The sequence below is a fragment of the Delphinus delphis genome, chromosome 5, assembly GCF_949987515.2.
Source record: "Delphinus delphis chromosome 5, mDelDel1.2, whole genome shotgun sequence".
Classification (NCBI taxonomy): domain Eukaryota; kingdom Metazoa; phylum Chordata; class Mammalia; order Artiodactyla; family Delphinidae; genus Delphinus; species Delphinus delphis.
The window spans coordinates 136,097,067-136,110,537 of record NC_082687.1 but is presented as its reverse complement, the minus strand read 5'-3'; the positions used below and the strand labels follow the sequence as shown (position 1 = coordinate 136,110,537).

Below are 13,471 nucleotides of genomic sequence, written 5' to 3'. Positions count from 1 at the left end.
CTTCATTCCCCGTAGGCTCCCAAAGCCCGGGCATCGCCAGGGGGGCCCCGCGCTCAGGCACGGCCGCCTGGCTTTCTTAGTTCTCTTGTAGATCAGCGTTTGCTCTGGCTCAGGGGCCACGTGGATGGGAGAGCGGTGAGGGGGCCGTGCAGGGTGGTGCACGCGGCACAGTTTCTCCTTGAGTGGGGTCGTCAGGGTGGTGCGGGAGACCCGGCCGCACCGGAAGAGCGTCGGGGGGCAGGCGTCACGGGGGTGGGTCCGGGAGACGTGCGGGACCTTCTGCAACGAGTGGGGACGGTGGGCAGCGGGTTCCTGGCGCTCCAGCCCCGGAAGGCAGGCGGGCCCTGGGGGCACTTGGAGGCCTCCAGGCAGGGACTTGTCTGTTTCAGCAATGGCGTTTACTCCCGTACCTGGCCGCGGCCTATGCCTTGGACCACTTTTCCAAATCTCTCTTCCTGGATCTGGTGGAGCTTCAGCAAGGCCTTCTGGGGAAAGACCGGAGCGCCAGGCAGGTGAGGGTCTCCGCTTTTCTCCACAGCGTTTGTCATCCTTTAAATCTCACGGGTTGGGCAGCACAGATTCAGCCTTTCTTTCAGAACAGCCTCGGTGCGTGGATTCGCGGGGATGGAGGCTCCGTCCGACCTGACCCGTGGGCTGTGTCCTCTCGGAGCCCTCGCTGCGATGGGAACGTGTCAGGCACGTGTCCACATTCCCGATTCTCAAGGATGTGCTGACACGTCTCCTGGTTCCCGTCTGTGAGTTCAGCTGCTGTTCTCCTCTTGAGAACATGATGGTTTTGCAAAATCCGCATTACCGGCCCCTCAGTCGATTTCACGGTTCTGATCCCTTTGTAAACAACCTGACAAAGGTCTGAATCCAGCTGACCGGATTTGACTTGACAGGCGGGGCTTTGCTCCAGAAATGAGCGTGCAAACCCACTGAGGTCGGCCCCTTCGTAGAAAGGGGTCCTCCGCTAATTTCTGTGTGGACGGTTCATGTGTTGTTTCTTTTCCCCCCTTACGCTGCCTCCTGGGCAGCGGTGAAATGGGAATCACACCAAGGGCGTCTGAAAACTGATTAGGAATGCTGCAGATCGGGGTTACGTACCACGCCCTGAAAAGCCTGTATCAAATTAGCACGTTTTGGAATATTCAGCGTAAACATCCAGGGGTCCAGAGGTGGGGAGGGGGAGGCGGGGGGGGCGGGGGCTTGCCGGCAGTGTGCACGGCTGAGCAGTCAGGCCGACCGTGACAACCGTGACCCTGAAGACCGTTTCATCAGGAGTGCAGGGTTACGCGTGTTTTTTCTCCCCAGCGTGAGTCATTGAACCTTTTGCCAGCGGACAATGGAGTTGTCCTGTTAAAAATGTTTTGACGTGTCGTCGAGCTCTGTTCTTTCTGAAACTCAGTGCTTCAACCCAGGCACAGGTTATAAAGTAGCCCTTCTTCGAAGTTGAAAACGCTGGTCAAACACATCACGTTATTTAGCGGGTGTGTGTGTGTGTCTCTCTTGTAACTACGTTGAATATCGAGTCGAGGCGAAAGAGTATTTACTAGACGTGTTAAGGCTGGGGATGCTGGCTGGGCCTCCGCGCAGTGTGGACTGAGTGGCCATGTCTGTGCAGTCCTCTGGGGCCGCCTGCCACCCTCTCCCCTGGGGGCAGCGTCTCGGCACCGCCTCCCACCCCTTGGGTTTCTTCTTAGTCTCCGCTGCAGACTTCGAGTAAACGGAGTCATAACGTTATGCTCTTCTGCCATCAGCCTTCCCGCTCCCCCGCGCTCCCACCCCGTGTTCACCGGCTGGGCAGAGCCGTGGTCGTTTATTTTCACTGTCGTGGAGTTGTGTGACTGTACTGCAGGGTATCCCTGTTTACTTGAATCCTGTTTTTTAAACTAAAACTGGGTTTCTTTCCTTTGTAGTTGTCGGGTACCTCGGATTAGACTGGAGGGGACATGAGCCTCTGAGGCTGTGCTTGAACTGACCCCTGACCTCTGGGGTCGGAGCCTCTTTTCACCTGTTCTCGTTGGCTTCTCTCTCCCAAGGCAGAGCTGGGACGCGAGATCCACGCCTTGGCGTCGGCCGGCAAGCCCCTGGCCTCGTGGACGGCCCAGCGCGGAATCCAGGAGTGCCGGGAGGCGTGCGGAGGACACGGCTATCTGGCCAGTAGGTTTTGGGGACACGTGGGCTGGTCTCCTGTCCTCTCCCGCACCATGTGGCTCACGGCCAGGGGTCGGCAAACGACAGCCGTCGTTTGCGGGCCAAAGGCCGTCTCTGTGGGTAAAGGTTTTTGTGAATAAAGATTTGTTGGCCCCCGGGTCACACCCATTTGTTTACACACTTCCTGTGGCTGTGTTCCCACTCCACCCGCCCAGCAGAGCCGTCTCAGCAAAGCCTAAAACATTGACTGGCTGGAACTTTCCAGAGCGGGTTTGCCAACCCCTGCCCTAGTCCAGTCCCTCGGCTCGCCGCCACCTGATGCTCCTCGGTCGAAATCCGGGTGTCACGATGCGTGGAGACCGAAAACCAGAAGAGGAAGGAGCTTATCTGTTCATCTGAATTGGAACTTTTTAGTTAATGGCTTTGGCAGTAAACTGGCAGCAAGTTTTGTTCCGAAGAAAAATTCTGAAACTTAGAAAAAGAGAGTTTGCTTTTATTGACACTGGCAGTCGGTCAGCTGGTGGATGGTGGAGGGAGGGGGAGACCGACAGCCCGGGGCCAGATCCCGGCTCTGCCGGTCACGGGCTTCGTAGCCGCAGGCAAGCTGCCCACCCTCACTGCCCCTCAGCTTTCTTCTCCGTAGAATGGGACTAACGATAGGATAGCACAACGGGGGGCTTTGCAACGGGTAAGTGAACTACCCCACATGAAGGGTCGAGCACAGTGTCGGCATAGGGCGTGTGCCCCGTCATTTTGGTCTGTTATTATTATTGTTATTATCGTGGTCGTCATCATTACTGCAGCTTACCTGCCTAACTCCCCGTGTGCTAGTCTCTTCAATAACTGATTGGTTAAAGTCTGGTTACTCAAGGCAACAACAGAGCTGGCAGAGACTTCCTTGACAGTTTATTCCTCCGGAAGCCTTTTAGGAGCTTTCAGTAACCGGGACGTGTCCCAGTTACTCCTCGTGCGGGGGCGGCAGGCAGGGGGGCCCCTCCCCTCCCCACACTCCACGTTTACTGACGTGTGGGTAATCATGGGGCTGCAGACGTCACTCATCCATGTGTTTTGTCCTCTGTGCAGTGCTCTTTGTAGTATTTGTTTGTTGTTATAGCTCGTATAGAGACGCTATAAATAGTTTAGAAGGAGGAACTTGAATCACGCAGCCCTTCAGACAACAAAAATGACTAAAGGAAGTGTCATCACATAATACAAACAGGGCTGAAGCCAGTGAGGCCCAACTCAGCAGGGATAAACGTAAAGCCGTTTATCTAGATTTAAATATCAATTGCAAGTCATTTCTCTAAGGGCACTCTTAGCCCTTCAGGTTCAGTGGTCTAACTGTGGCATGGGCAGCAATTCAGAGGAAGATGATCAGGGTGTCATAGGTGACCACAAGCCTCGTGTCTGCTGCTGAACATCTTACACCCTCTTGGGCTGTTCATAGCAATACGTGAGTGTGAGAAGTTAGGGTCCTACCCTTTCTCCCATCTCAGCCTCACGTTTGGAGAACATTCTCCGTCAGAGGATGGAAACCTAGGTGGTGAAGATCTGGGAAGCATACTTTATCAAATCTGCAAAGGAATTGGGTTATTTCGCTGGTAGGAAAGACAAGAGAAAAATGAGAGTTGTCTTCAGATATTTGAAATGTCTCGTGTCCAAAGAAGGGTTCCTTCAGTTGGAAGAGGAAGAAGGGCACCCTCGCGCTGCTCAGGTAGTCAGCTCCGTCAGTGACCCCACTGGAGGGCGCTTTGCCAGGTGACCTGAGAGGCTCGTGGTAGGGACAGGGATGCTGATGCCAGCAGATGCTTCTTGAGCGTGGCCCTGGGGCTTCACGGGGAGCCACCCGCCTCTCTTCCCGGGGACCTCGCAGGTGTCACCAATATGTCCTTAAAGAGGGAGCAGCCGGATGGAGACGGCACACCGCGGGTCGGGGGTGGAGCTGGCACTGGGAGCAGGGCGGGAAGTGCTTCATCCGGTCAAGCCGGGCCTGGGACCTCAGAGTCCCAGGTGGCAGCTGGGGTTTGGGGGGCACTTCCCACATGTGCACCCCCAGTGACGAGAATGCTGGGGCCTCCTTGCAGTGAACCGTCTGGGAGACCTCAGAGATGACAACGACCCGAACTGCACATACGAAGGCGACAACAACGTCTTGCTGCAGCAGACCAGCAACTACCTGCTTGGGCTGCTGGTGCGCCGGGACCAAGGTGAGGAGGCCGGCGCCCCTGCAGCCCAGTTGGGGGCGGGAGGGTGAGGTTCCCAGGCCCCCTTGAATTAGCTCTTCTGTCAGGATGGACTCTGGGTTTGCAGGAAGGAAATGTGTGATCAAATGGGGATGAACCAGCTTCTGAAGTGATGGGCTGGGGCAGGTGGGGTCCTTCCACCAGACATCCCCTGGGGTGGGGGGTGGGGTCCCTGGCTCTCCCGAGTCACTGGCTGTGCTCCTAGACGGTGCCCGCATTGAGAGCCCGCTGAAGACCGTGGACTTTCTGGAAGCCTATCCCAACCTCCTTGGCCACGGGTTCGAGGCTTCCAGCCCTGAGGACTGCTTGGACTCCTCAGGTAAGTACACTCCCTCCGTGTCTCCAGGGTGCACTGTGCCTGGCAGAAGCTGGAATGGCAGCCCATCTGCCAGAGAGCAAGGGGTGCTGGCTCTGCTCCTGGCCCCCCACCGTGTTAACGGTTGTGATTTTAATCGCAAAACCGCTGTCGAGATGCTGTGTGTTCCACGGAACGCTGTTAGCGGAGAGCCTTTGGCGTGGCAGGAGGGCACCTGGCTTTACAGAGTGTCTGTGTCCCCCGGCGGCAGGTCGCTGGGTCCTCCGGGTGAAGGAGCCGCCCCCTCCCTTACTCGGAGGATGGAGAGCATGTGACACATTGCAGCATCAGCAGCTGCGGGCACTGGGCGTGCCATCTCTGGGGGACCCCGCCGGGCTGCACCGCGGCTCACGTCTCCAGGAGAGGAGACCACGGCTGCTCAGTCCACCCCAGTGCACCCCAGTGCATGTCAGCGGCCGGAGCAGGCATCAGACCCGGGCTGGGCTGACTTGCCGGCTGTCTCTCCTCCACCTTCTTCATCACCATCATCATCCAGAAACACTGCTGCTAGTAACTGCTTCGTCTCCCTCACCACACTTCGTTACAGCTTTTCTGACAATAACGCACCTCCTTTATCTCCCTTTTTAAAGTGCTAAGAGGACACAGGGACACACTTGAAGATCTCTTTCTGATGCTTACAGAGCTCCCCAAATGTTGCTCCAGGAAGCCCCGGGAAACGACCTAATCATTCTAATAACATCAACCCCACCGGAATGTTTTCCCCTAATACTGTCCCCCACTGTAAAATCAGAACGTAAGCACGTGGTCTGCCAGCTTCAGGAGGTGTCCGCTGTGCCCGCTGTGCCCCTTCCCCGCTCGCTGGAGCTGTGGACGCAGGAGCTGTGTTGCGCGCCGGCCATCAGGAAGCACGCCAGGGCGGCGTCATCTGTTTTTCCTGTGGGTGCTCTAATTTCTGCTCGTTCCAACAAAGTGAAAACATTTTCTGGAGCAAAGAACGCAAACAAAATTCATTTGACAAAAGGGGCTTGGCATCCAACACTGACGGTTGGGAGCCCACAGCCAGCCGTTCGTCTCCAGGGCATTCGATCATGAAATCCCACACCTCGGGGCCGGCCTTTGTCTCAGCTGCATCTTGGGTAAAAAGTCCATAAATGACATATGACCCTGGGGCTCTGTAGGGCTGGACACTCAAGACCTTTCCAGTATTGAGCGAGGGCTGTCTGCAAGGTCAGGAGATTTTTCCTCCAGGGATTAAAAGGTTTCTTTGGAGAGGGAGGGGCCGGGTGGGGCAGCTCTCTGTCTGCTTCCTCTGATTTATGTGCTGAGGATGCGTGTGTGCTGAGGATGGGTTTAACAAATGGTCCTGAGTGTTGAGGAGCTGCACGTCGCTTAATAACTGAGGCCCAGTTTTTTCCTTTAGTTGGCTTATTTGCAAAAATATTAAATAATTGGAGTTCAGCGTGTTGGCTGCTCTGACCATTGTGTATACACGCAGGACAGTAGGGTTGTGTAGCATCACGTGTTCAGAGGGGTACATGGTGCGGTCAGCACACCGCCCAGAGGTTGGAAGCTCAGGGTCTGGAGTCAGCTGTGTAACCTCGAGCTAGATGCTTAACCTCTCTGAGCCTCAGTTTCCCCTGTAAGGTATCAAGAGGGAATGCGGTACCCCCCGCCCTCGTGGGCGGCTCACCGCCATGAGTTGGGGCCCTCCCTTGGGAATGGTGGGTGCAGAGTGACCCCTGTAGCGTCAGTTAGCTGTTTCCCAGGAAGGCGGCTTGCAAGGTGGGTCTTGGAGGTTCAGAGCGGTGTGTTTGGGGAGCAGTCAGCCACACAGGAGCCGTGGGGTGGGCATGGTGGGAGAGCAGGTGGCTCCCACACCTGGGGCTGTGTGCCAGCCGAGGATCTGGGGCAGGTGGCCAACCCTTGCTTTCTGGGGCGCACCTGGGCCAGACCCCACTTTGGAAGGCGTGCTCTGGTGCCGACGCAGAGCAAGGCTGGACTCGGGAGAGCAGCCAGAAGACCAGAACCTGGGCAGGGGCAGCACAGGAGAGAGTGACGGGAGCTGGGCGAGGGCACGGGGGACGGTCGGGGGGATGGTCAGGTGGTACGTTCGATGGAGGGCCAGGTGAGAGACCCCCCGGGGGGTGGGTGCTGGTGAAACTGGGAGTTCAGGGGTCCCACGTTGAGTGCCCGGTGGGCGTGTCGGGGAGCCCCGACACTAAGAGGCCAGGCAGGTGGGCAGACCTTGGAGTGATTGACCGTAGTGACAGCGGCCGCCCTGGGAGCACGCCTGGGTGGGGGGAGCCGGCATGGGGAGACAGGCAGCGCTCAGGGCCTTCGAGGGGTGCAGGGGAGCGGCCAGGGGAGCCCCGAGGAGGCCATTTGTGACCCAGGAACCTGGGAGGGACTTGGGGACTGAAGTTGAAGCAGCATTTGTCTTGGGCCGTCAGCAGCCCCCAAGCAAGAGCGTTGCCGCCCACCTGTGCCGGTTTCCCCCAGTTTGCTCCCGATGACTCCTCACGCCCAGACGGACTCTGCGAGCGGCCCGCACGCCGCGGGCTGCGATGGTACCTTTTGTGTGCTCGCTGGGGGCTCCGCCCTTCCGTGTGAACACGGAGCAGTGTGACCCGCTTCTCTCTGAAACACTAAAGGCTGAAAGTGGAATTTCTAGGAAAAACGTTCCAGCAACTCACATATCGAGCTTGCTTCTCACTCGGAGCACAGAGCAAACCGTGAACTGGTTGCTGACGTCAGCACGGGGGCTCCACGTGGTGCGGGACCCTCGGGGAGCCGGGTCGCTTCTGCAGGGGGTCGCCTGCCCGGGCAGCGTCAGGGAAGAGTCCAGAGGAGCCGCGATTGCTGCGTCGTGGGATGGTGGGGCCCCTGGCTGGGGTCAGGAATTAGCCTGAGCGGCTGCTGGCCTTGGCGACTTCCTGGGTTTTGTTGCCATGTAAATAGATCATGGAAAATCTGAGTCCCCGTGGCGCCCACCTGTTACCGTCTTGGTGACGGTCCATCCGGCAGGAAGAGTTTAGCCACAAAGACCCTGGGACACACATGCGTCAGAGCGGGCCCCGTCGGCATCAGAGCTGGTTTCCAGTGTCCACCTGGCTTTTCAGGGATGTCCTGAAGGGCAGCGCCCTGGGCCGCTGGTTTGCGGGTGTCCCGTGGCACAGGACTGGGTGTGAAAACAGCAGGAATGTGTCCTGGACCGAAGCTCACTGCCCCGGTGTGGGCGGGGCCGCACTCCCTCCGGAGGCTCCGGGGAGGCTCCCTCCTCATCTCCGCAGTTCGTGGGGGCTGCAGGCATCCCTGGGCTTGTGGCCGCGTCCCCCATCTCTGCCTCTGCCTTCGCACGGCCTCTCTTCTGTGTGTGCGCTTCTCCTTTTTCTCGTTGGATTCAGGGCCACCCTGATCTAGGATGACCCCGTGTTGTCCCGTCATTCCATCTGCAAAGACCCTGTGCCCAAGTAAGGGCACGTTCACAGGTTTCAGGGGGTTAGGACATGCCCCGTTCCGGCCACCCCACCCGGCAGGCCTCTGGGAGGGGTGCGGGTCCCGGGTCCCCACCCCCGCCTCCTGGGCTCCCTGAGAACAGCTGTGTGAGCTCGGGCAGCTTGCGGCCTTTGAGCCGATTCCTCAGCCCAGTGACATGGATCATCTGCTCTTTAATCAAGTTCTCAGCTGTGCTGTGAGGTGACGGATGCGACAGCGTGAAACGGTCGGGGGTCCGTAGCAGGACCCGTAGCGGTGGGTACCATGCGTCATCTTCCCAGGGAACGGGCTGTGTGACATCGAAGGAAATCCCAGGTGCCCCGTGTCCCGCCTTTGTGCCCAGACCCAGTTCGGCCAGATCCCACCTGGGAGTCTGGAGCCGGGAGCAGCTGCAGGCCCCGCGGGCCTGGGCGCCCTGGCTCTGGGCCCTCTGCCTGGGTCGGGCGGGAAAGCGTGGATGCAGGGCCACGTGGCCAGGTCACACTCCACACCCCTACCCCGCTCACTCGCCGTGTGCCTGGGCTCGTCCTCACGCCCTGTGTCCTTAACGGAAGAGGCGGTAGCCGTCCTGCCGGGCAGGCTGTTCTGAGGCCGCCGAGTCCTCGGAACTAGCGGAGATGTGGCGAGAAGGACCCACAGATGCGGGCGCGGCGCTGGGGCCTGGGGAGGAGGACGGAGGTCTTCCTCCAGCCCCTTCCAGCCCGTCCCTGTCTGTCTACACCCCTGCCGTGTGCTTCCTCTCTGCACTTCAGGGCTCTCGGGTGAGGGGGGCGAGGCGTCAGGGGAGCCGGTGTGAGGTCCAGGGCCCCAGGGCCGGGCTGGCCAGGCGGACAGGGCGCCCCTCCTCCTACCGCCTGCTGGAAAGTCGTCCTGACGTCCGTGCGGATCCGAGTTTCTTCCAGACTGTGTATCCTCATCGTAAATGAGGTGCTTCCCCCAAAGTGCCTCCGTGACCCTGTGGGCTCCGTGGCTCCGGAACCATGGAGAACGCGGGCTGGCCTCACAGCAGAGCCAGGAAACACCCTCACCTGCGCCTGTCCCAGCCCGGCCACCACCCGGGCTGTGCCGTGGGCAGTCCCTCAGTTTCCGCACCTGTAAACTGGAGAGCTGAGTTCTCGACAAGGGTGAGACGCCCTACGGTGACATCGGTTACAGTTTTCTCCGTTTCTCGTTTTGAAGTCCCGCTGGCGGCATACGAGTGGTTGGTCTGTTACCTGCTCCGCGAGAGTTATCAGAAATTAAATCAAGAGAAACAATCGGGAAGCAACGACTTTGAAGCAAGAAACAACTGTCAGGTACGTGTTTGTTTTAAAAGTTGCTTTTCTAATGATTCGCTCCTAATTCCCGCCCCGTCGTGTCCTTGGTGAGCTGCATGTCCTGGTGATGGCAGGCCCCGTTGCTCAGCCCCTGTGACCTCGGGCGCTTGGCCTGACCTCTCCGCACCTTGGTTTGCTGTTGGGACGGTGGCGCCGCCCCTGCCCCGTGTGGAAGAGGTTGTGGGCATCATATCTAAGGCCCCTGACAAGTGTGTGGCCCGTCGGCCAGAGCTGTGCTGGTTGGAGGGGGGACCCGGGGCTGTGGGAGCCCGTCAGCCACCAGGGTCCCTCCCGACCAGCAGAGTGACGGCTCGGTGACTCCTGTGAGGTCCCACCCGCGCTCTGTCTGCATTTGCTTCCGTAGTCATTGTGCTTCTCTCCAAGGAGGCTCGGTGAGATTGGCCCACGGGCAGCTCTGGTTCTCACTCTGGGACAGGGCTGCCTCTCGTGTGTGGAATCCGCAGCACGAAAACAGCCGCTCTAAACACCTGTTTACGCGGGATCTGGTCCTGCTGTGGTCCGTGGGCCCCGTGCATCCACGGTGACGGGTGTCGTTCGGGAAAAACGTAGCTCAGGAAGCTTCCAAAACTGGTGTCGTCCCTTCACCTTGGACACTGGGCGATGGAGCCTCCCCCAATAGCCTGGGGCCACGTCTGCCCATCACCTCCGAGGGCCCCGCCCCCTGTGCTGCGAGGGACAGCTTCACCCCCTTGAGCAGGTGCAGTCAGAGCAGAGCAGGCATCCGGGGACCTGCCGGGTGTGTCTGCCCCAGGAAGGGGGAGGAGCACACCAGGATGGGGCTTCGCTGGAAAGGCTCCGACCGAGGGCGAATAAACCAGGATCAAACCTGTGTCTTCAATGAATTCAGCAGACGTCAAGGTGGGTGAAACCCTAGTTCAGTCCAGGAACCCGAGAGAGGAGGTGTGAACACGATCCTTCCACGTGGGCTGGGGCCACGGCACCCTCGGTCACTCGGACACTGACGGCTGCGGAGTTCCTCCTTTCTCTGCATTGTAGCCCAAGACCCCGAAGAGATGGAGGACACAGAGGTCGCCCCTTCCCAGCACATCCGAACCCCGCAGAGCTGCCCAGAAGGTCACCACAGGTCTCGTCCGAGCCGATCTGCGACACCGTCATGCCCGCCGGCCTGTGCCCGGCACCTGCACGCTCAGACAGCAGAACCCGAGTGTGTGGCGTGGTCGTTTGAGAAGGAATTCACATAGACCTTCGACTGAGAACTTGGCAACAGCACCTCAGTGAGCCTCGTGGCAGAGGACAGGAGGGGCAGCGTACCCAGCCTGGGTCCAGCCAAGACGGGTGTCCCTGGGGAGAGCCTCGGAGCTGAGGTGCGGCCAGACGGAGTGGCCGTGGTGTGTACTGGAAGGCGGCCGCGGGGCTTGGAGGGGAGGGTGACCCGAGAGGGGGGCTGCGTTCTCCAGACCTGGTCTGGATCACGGAGCATTAAGCGTGAGCGCTGGGTCATCCTGACAGCTGAGAGCGCCTCACAGCCCTGGGACAGACGTTCAGGGTCCTGTGGAGATGTGGTCCCCGCCCGCATGGTGATGGGAGCAGCAGTAGAGCACGAGAGGGAAACTTCAGCGAATGTTTACGTGCCCTCGGCGGGACGAGCTGCTCAAGTATGACAGGAAACTCAGAGGCTGTGAAAGAAGAGAAAGCTGGCAGCTCTGACTACACATACGTCCCCCCTTTCTAAATAGCAAAGGATACTGCAAGCAGTCAGAGGACAGATTCCAGGCTGGGGAAGCATGAGACGTACGTAACCGACGGTAGCAAAGAGTTCCTACAGGTTGAGGGTCAGCCTGGCCTGGAAACCAGCCGCTGGCCCCAGGTGGCAGCCACAGCAGTCGCTGACCATGAACCAGGGCCAGGGATGCGCGGGTCAGAGGACGGTGTCTGATGGACGAGGGCCACTCCACGCGCTGCCAGCCGAGGCTGTGAACTACTGTGCCCTTTGGGGGAGGTCACTGGCTGCTTTTGTGAAAATATAAAGCGTGCTCACTCTTTGACTCGCCGGGGGGTAGGGGGGGGAGTTGATAAGCTTTTCTTTATCTGCTCCTGCTAGTAAGAACTCCCAAGCATTGAACCCAAGCCAGCTGTGACCCCTGAGCCCAGCTCTTTCCCCCACACTGCACGGCTGATGTCCACGCTTGAATAGTTCAGAGTTTGTTTTTTGCCTAAAATATTTATTACTTGGTAAAATGCAAATATACTCAGAAATCAGAGCACACCAGAAACTGATACCTGGATCCGAATTTTTTCCCTGGGGCTGTAGGTTTAGTGGGGGTGGGGATGCATGGGAGGGAGGACCGTGGCACTGGGACCAGGGCAGGGAGAGGGGAACGGACCTTCCTGGCCTCACACGTCGGACTGCTGGCCTCTCTCTGGAGCTTTTCGTGGTTACAGAGCGGCAGAAACATTGAGTGTGGACCAGCTTGTGCCATGGCGGGTAGGACCACCCCTGAGTGTTTCTGTCCCCGCCACGGCCCCAGAGTGGACACCATAAGGACCCTTTGTGGGCACTGGCCCATGTCTGTTAATAGTGTGGTCAGATCTGCTGGCGGCAAGGACAGGCTGTCCGGGAGAAGCCAAGGACGGGTACTGCGTGTAAGAATTTGGGCGGGAAGTGGAGGGCGTGGGAGCTGGAGTGAGGCCCTCACCCCTATGCATGTTCGGGCTGTGTGATTTTGGGGGACCTGTCCGTGCATTGTGGGGTGTCCAGCAGTACGCCAGGCCTGTACCCACTAAGATGCCAACAACACCCCCGAGTCGTGACAACCAAACTGTCTCCTGACGGTGCCAGATGCCCCAGGGCGCAAACCGGCCCCAGTCAAGGACCCCTGAGTCAGTGGAACCTCCCGTCTGGAGCGGGGAGCTGATGGGAAGCGGAAGCAGATCCGTTCTCTGTGGCTCGTGGAATCTAGCCTCTGCCGTGTCTCCCTTCAGACGCCTCCTGCCTGCCCACGGCCTGGCGTGGCTGTCACCCTGCATCCACGTGACCGCCCAGGCCCAGCACATATGCTGCCCGTGCACTGTGTTCTCCACGGCTATTAATGCAGGTTCTCAGGCAGCAGGGCAGGTGGCCTGACGAGCGGCCAGGAGAGCCAGCCAGCCAGCCCCTGGCGCCCAGTCAGCGGGGTGGGGAAGTAGACGTGGGCTCCTGAGCCCGCTGCTGCGTCGGGCGTCCTGGGCACGGAGGTCGCGGTGGGGCGGACCCCCAAAGCCCAGGTCCCCCAGGCGGCCGATGGCCTCATCTGAACATTTCCAGAAGCACACGTAGCAGCTTCATGCGTGTCCGAGTCCTGGGATCGAGACAGAGTAGAAGAGCAGCCACCATCACAGCAGCTTCTAGGACCCCGAGCAGGTGCCGGACACGTGAGATGCTGTCTGATGCCCCTCCTGGCAGCGCTGGAGGCTGCACCCTGACGCCCCCTCTTCTCAGACCAAGAAGCTTGGGCTTGGGGTGGAAACCGCCTGTCCACACGTGCACATCTGGAAAAGCCGAGTGGATTTGGAAGCTGGTCCCCTCGACCCTGAATCACTTCTGCGTCAGTGACTCAGAGCTCAGCGGGGCTCAGGATGTGTTTTCTGGGTGGCGAGGTCAGAGGTGGCGCTGCCTTTCCAGGCCTGCACCAGCCGATGCCATAGCTGAAATGGACGTGCGCCGCTTGCACGGGGAGATGAGATGAACGCAATGTGATTTCATACTAGAAAATCCACGTGGTTGAAAAGGAGAGAGTGAAGTGGAGAGCACGGAGAGTCTGGATTCAGTTCTGAGCCCGGCCTCTGGGATTCGCAAGGGCCCTCACGCAGAGCGGAGCCCACAGCGCGTGAGCACGTTTAGGGGTGTGGGTGGTTACTGTAATGACACGCTCGAGCGACGTAGTGAAGGGGTGGACACTGGGGCCAGCCTGCCTGGGTTCAGC

The 13,471-nt window shown here is 59.2% G+C and overlaps 1 protein-coding gene across 2 annotated transcripts in view; it reads left to right on the top strand.

The window, feature by feature from the left end:
- ACOX3 (acyl-CoA oxidase 3, pristanoyl) overlaps nucleotides 1–13,471 on the top strand; it is a 47,998-nt gene that overhangs the window by 25,236 nt on the left and 9,291 nt on the right. For both annotated transcript variants that reach the window (XM_060013038.2, XM_060013039.2), the window contains exons 10-14: nucleotides 390–512; nucleotides 2,043–2,163; nucleotides 4,242–4,364; nucleotides 4,606–4,719; nucleotides 9,391–9,506. In XM_060013038.2, coding sequence (XP_059869021.1) covers nucleotides 390–512; nucleotides 2,043–2,163; nucleotides 4,242–4,364; nucleotides 4,606–4,719; nucleotides 9,391–9,506 — 597 coding nt within the window. The remainder of the gene's footprint in view (nucleotides 1–389; nucleotides 513–2,042; nucleotides 2,164–4,241; nucleotides 4,365–4,605; nucleotides 4,720–9,390; nucleotides 9,507–13,471) is intronic.